Genomic DNA, 5164 nt, shown 5'->3' with positions numbered 1-5164 from the left:
GGACAGGCGGGGGTGGTGGTGTTGTAGCGGTGCACGACTCCTCCTCTGTATAAATGAAAACTATGTAACAAAAAAAAAGGAAAGAAAACTATGTAACACAGTTGTTTACACTGAATGTAAAAATATTTGACCAAAGAAAAACCGGAGCAGGACTACAGAGAGAGATAAACATGATTTAGATTTTTATATCTGTGACTGTAACGACCCACAGGAGACACGACATTAACAGCAGTCGTCATTTCATTCCTTGGCTTTAAAGCAGATCCTTTAATTCCAAGCTGACGCTGCTAAAAATKACTTTTTTTGTGTGGATCTCCGAGAGCAGAACTGCAATCTCCGAATTCGTAAAGTTCTTCTTCTTTACTTTGCGGTCATTCATGAATGGACACTTCCTGGTATGTCGGTCAGGAAACATATTTCTATATGGTGTTTTTGGGGTGGTTATCATGTAAATTACCTCTCCACGTGCACGAGCAGCTGGGTACGAACAGGTGTAATTCATCATGTTTACGCAGCTCATTTACACACTTTTCCTGAAGATAGAAGAGTTTGTTGAATCCGACGTGGCATGTTYRTAYGAACAAAAGTAAGAGAAATTTAGGACAAGAATATGAACATGTTTTTGTATGAGGCCCAATGTTCAGCTCATTGCATCAAAGTCCATATACTTTAAGTTTATCCTGCTGTGTTCACTTCAAAAACAGTTTAACTGTGTTGTTTAGCTTCTCCATTTATTTACTGTTTATTTTTGGGACTTGCCCTGCTGTTCGACCCACAGTTATACAAATYASRTTCTGGATGCAGGTCAGCTGATCCCAGAAACTCTGTGCAGCAGCTTCATATCATCTGTTTACTGAACTTTATGACAACATAAAGACTATTGTTAAGTGTTNCCCAGAAACTCTGTGTGCAGCAGCTTCATATCATCTGTTTACTGAACTTTATGACAACATAAAGACTATTGTTAAGTGTTGGGTGACATATTGTAAATTAATATTAAAAACTAAAAGCTGTAAAAAATATATTTTCAAACTATTTATTGGCAAATTTAGTCTAATAATTGAAAACATGGATGAAATAAGAAATATGAAACAACTAAAATAAAATACATACAAAGCAGAACACAGCTGTATCAAAGTATGTCTATGTAATAGAATTTTCTGAGACAATGAATTTTTTTTTACCAGTAAGAGGTTTTTATTTAATAGAACTTTTTGACAAAAAAAAAATCGCAATATATCGCCTTGCTTACAGTATCGAAATATAAATCGGGATATATCGTATTGTGACCCCTCTGTCATGATATGTATCGTATTGCCAAATTTTTGCCAAAACACAGCCCTACTCACCATAGTTCAAATATTAATAAAATCTACTTTGTTTCTATTGACTTGATTAAGTCTGAGTGTGACCCCTCACAAAACGTTATCTTACAGATTTGACTGAAACAACTCTGTCGGCTCTTAAAGTGATCTGATTCTAGTCGCACACATTAAAAAAAAGCTGGTTACACTGTAAAGAGTAAACATCACAGATAAGGTTCACCTTTCATGTCGGGCCAGGCTGCACTRAGAGAGACTTCACTCAGGTGGTACTTCCTGCTCGTAGTATTCTGGAGACAAACAGCACAGCTGTTAATATTTACCTTCAACCCAAGTCTGCCATCTAGTGGCTTCTTTATGAAGTACAAGATGCAGGACATGATGAAGCAACTCACCAGAGTAAAAGCAAAGGTGAGGTTGGTTGTCTCTCCGTCTGATGTGAGCAGCAGGATGGCTTTCTCAGTGGCACACGAACCTGAAGCATTTGTTTCATTGGGCTTAATGTTCACGACCTCCTGCACCACCTGTAAAAGCATCAAACAGATTCAGAATTGGTCTGAACAAAAAGCTCGCACCTCAGTTTCACACAAAAGGAGACGGTTTTATTKAAGCACTTTGTTCTGGGAGGCGGAGTTGAAGGAGACGTTGAGCTGGAGGCCCAGGTACGCCAGCAAACACACGGTCTTGTTGCTGTCGCTGACGTTGTAGTTTCCTCTTTCGGGCCGTCCGGGGTCAGCGTGTGGGGAGGTCGTAGTTTGGGGAGTCGGAGTGGCATCGATAGCAGAACCCTGATGCAGGGCAGCAGCTGCAAAAATTAAAAAGAAGGGAAAAAAAATAAGGCAACTCAAATAGGTTAGTTTAAAATGATAATATAAAAGAGGTCAGTTTACAAACTATGCAAACTCGCAATGAGTTTGTGTGTAAGTGTTTTTCATTTTTGGACTGAGTTATGAAATTAAAGTGTCAAACGTTAGATTTGTGCCTAAAAATGTACAAGTTAATCTTGAAACGTGACTCGAATATCCATGTTTCAGTACTCTCCACAGATTAATCTGCTGAGCTGACAGATATGGAGCTGCACCTGAATTTATACTCAACCCCAGTTTAAAATATGGATTATTTATGCAAATTTTTAAGTTAATAATCTATCTAAAATAGTTATTTTTCTAAGAGGCCATTTGTCGTATTCACTTCAAATCTCTTGTTCTGTCAGACTCTATATTTGTCATTAAAAAAGTAATGCAAACCAGAAAATAAACAAAACTACATAAACTGTTGCAGTTTTACATCCATTAAATGACAGACTTAGCTTCTACAAAGACAAGTATGACACATATATCTGTTAAAAAGTGATAAAACTTGTGAATTACATTTGAAACCACACTTGTTTTAACACTTCACTAGCAAAGAGCCATCTTTACGTCTCGTTTCTGTCAAATCTGCAGTTTCTTTCTTTGTTTACTTTAAATCTTAAACCTGTTTAATCACAGCTGGTTTGTTCCTAAACACAATGCAGGGAGGTCAGTTGTGCAAACCTTTGACACTTTTATCACCGCTAACGCTGACATCTGAGTCACATGACGCCCCCGGTCACATGATAAACAGGAGCAGACACACAAAAACAGGTGACTCACTTCACCTAAAAGTGATTGAAAGTACAGATATCTTTCAATGTAAGCTTACAACTTTTCTGCTTTACCATCCCTATAAAAAAAAAAGACAAATTCCTGTATCTGGGTTTTAATTTGTGTYAATTGTCACCATCTGTTCCAACTTCATGAGCTTTTAATGGTTCAGAGTAAAAAAATAATTTCTATTTAGTAAAGAGGTTGGAGGCGGACGGCTGTAAAAGGGTTAGTAAAAAAATAAACTAAAATAATTATCAATTATGGCAATTACACTGGCTTTTGTACATATTTAGGCAATTTAGGTGACAATGATTTACAGCATCCCAAAGATCATTCAGTCTTTTTCCAGAGGACATATAAAGTTAACTTTTTGTTCATCTCTTTCATGTTCAGGTGCAATTTTTTCATCAAAACCCTGAAAATATTACCGACCAAGCATGTCAAGCTCAGCTACTTTGTTTATTTAAATCAGCACTACAAAGCTTTGGATAAGAAGGGCAAAACAGGTTTGATGAAATGCAAATGTAATGCATAACTGACAGGCTCTGATASAAGAGTGTTGCATAGATAAAGTAGCATGAAGGTGAATTAACAACAAAAACGAGTTCATCTTTTACTTCAGGATATGTTGATACTTATGTGATTTTAAATTATATTCAYTGCTTTACACTCAATAATGCATAGTAATTTCAGAGCTTGCAGAAAAACATTTTAGTTAAATTTACTTCTGCATAAAGTCACCTTGATTGATGAAGGTTAAAACTTTGTTTTTGCTGCTTTTTTTTTCTTTTCACAGCTTAAAATAATTCTTCATTGTGTAAATTGCGTTTACAAACTATGCCTTTTGATTCCTTAAAGTTGTATTAYTGTGCATCTAAATAAGTCAGCACTACTGGAACATTACCATGCAATGATAATGTTATTATTCAGAGGTTTTGTTTGACTTTGTTTTAGGGGTAAATATTGCCAGCACAACTCTGTTTGTAGACAAATATATTAGAAATTGTATAAAGTTATAACGCCTCTAAAGCTCCTCAATCAAAGATAAATACTATCCTAATGAATACTACTGAAATCTGTGGATTTAAACCTGAAATGTAAAGAAAATAAATAAGCCAGCAGGGGCAAGGTTTCAATGTTGCACAAAGGAATAGTAATTTCAGTGAGAAGACCGCAGATATTTCACAGTAAAATGTTTTACTGAAACAAGTCGCAGTGTTGATTAGTGACGCTCAGTAACACCAGGGTCAAATCGTTCAGACACTCACCTAAGATGAGAGGTAGCATCACTCCCAGACAGTGGACTCCAGCCATCTGCGTCATTTTCTCGTCCCAAATCACCGCAACACAACAAACAGCAGCAGCTAGCTAGTTAGCAAGTGTYGTGCTAGCAAGCTAATGTTAGCTTCACAGAAAGAAAGGGGACTAGTAAGAACTTGCTACTGACACCGAAACCCGCTCAGTTTTCTGCTCGTCAGTCTCTGTCCTCTTTAAGTTGGTCCGCGCAGGGATTGGAGGTGAGTTAAACACTTTTATCAGCACCGCTGCCGCTGCAGCTAACGTCAGGAAGGGTCACGTGACCGACGCTTAAGAAACTCCGAGAAAGTCACGTGACGCGAAGCAGCAACAAAACAAGCTTTATCTGTTTCACTGCTGTGTTAAAACAAGTGAGCAGCTGCTGGTTTTACACAAATAAATGTTTGTCACTTCAAAATACTGAATTAAAGTTGAAGCATAAAGGCAAGCTCATTTTGCAATGCATTGTTAAAAATACGTACAGAGCTAATTGGAAAATAATCTTCCTGCTTGCAAATACTGATAAAAAAGCTCAATTTATTTGCTTTCATCCAGTTTCCTTCCTGAACTACAGCATGCAAAGACAATAAAAACATAGTCTACACAAATCTGCAGCTATTTGACAGTTTTTGTCCAATCACGAGTTAAAAAGTTTAAAAACCAATTATATAAAAACATGTGAGCAGTTCAACACTTCATTTTCACTTTAATTTTAAACAGTAATTCTTCTGGCCTACTTAAGATATTTATTATTTAATTGACTTACCTACTATGCTATGGAGGACTGAAACTGAGAAAATTAAAAATGAAAGCAAAAATATCTAAATGGCCCAATAAATGAATGAATGAATGAATGAATGAATGAATGAATGAATGAATGAATGAATGAATGAATGAATGAATGAATGAATGAATGAA

General features: G+C 36.4%; 2 protein-coding genes across 3 annotated transcripts in view; one reads left to right on the top strand and one right to left on the bottom strand.

The window, feature by feature from the left end:
- Window positions 1–4584, bottom strand: part of lamp1b (lysosomal associated membrane protein 1b) — a 7003-nt gene extending 2419 nt beyond the window's left edge. The window contains exons 1-4 of the mRNA XM_014011635.1: window positions 4219–4584; window positions 1937–2127; window positions 1718–1846; window positions 1546–1612 (exon numbers count right to left, since the gene is read on the bottom strand). Of these exons, the coding sequence (XP_013867089.1) occupies window positions 1546–1612; window positions 1718–1846; window positions 1937–2127; window positions 4219–4273 (442 nt within the window). The 5' untranslated portion in view covers window positions 4274–4584. The remainder of the gene's footprint in view (window positions 1–1545; window positions 1613–1717; window positions 1847–1936; window positions 2128–4218) is intronic.
- Window positions 1–5164, top strand: part of LOC106519816 (T-cell surface glycoprotein CD3 zeta chain) — a 14175-nt gene that overhangs the window by 703 nt on the left and 8308 nt on the right. The window lies entirely within an intron of this gene.

The sequence above is a fragment of the Austrofundulus limnaeus genome, unplaced genomic scaffold (assembly GCF_001266775.1).
Source record: "Austrofundulus limnaeus strain Quisiro unplaced genomic scaffold, Austrofundulus_limnaeus-1.0 Scaffold83, whole genome shotgun sequence".
Classification (NCBI taxonomy): Eukaryota; Metazoa; Chordata; class Actinopteri; order Cyprinodontiformes; family Rivulidae; genus Austrofundulus; species Austrofundulus limnaeus.
This window is presented reverse-complemented; position numbering and strand designations above follow the sequence as displayed.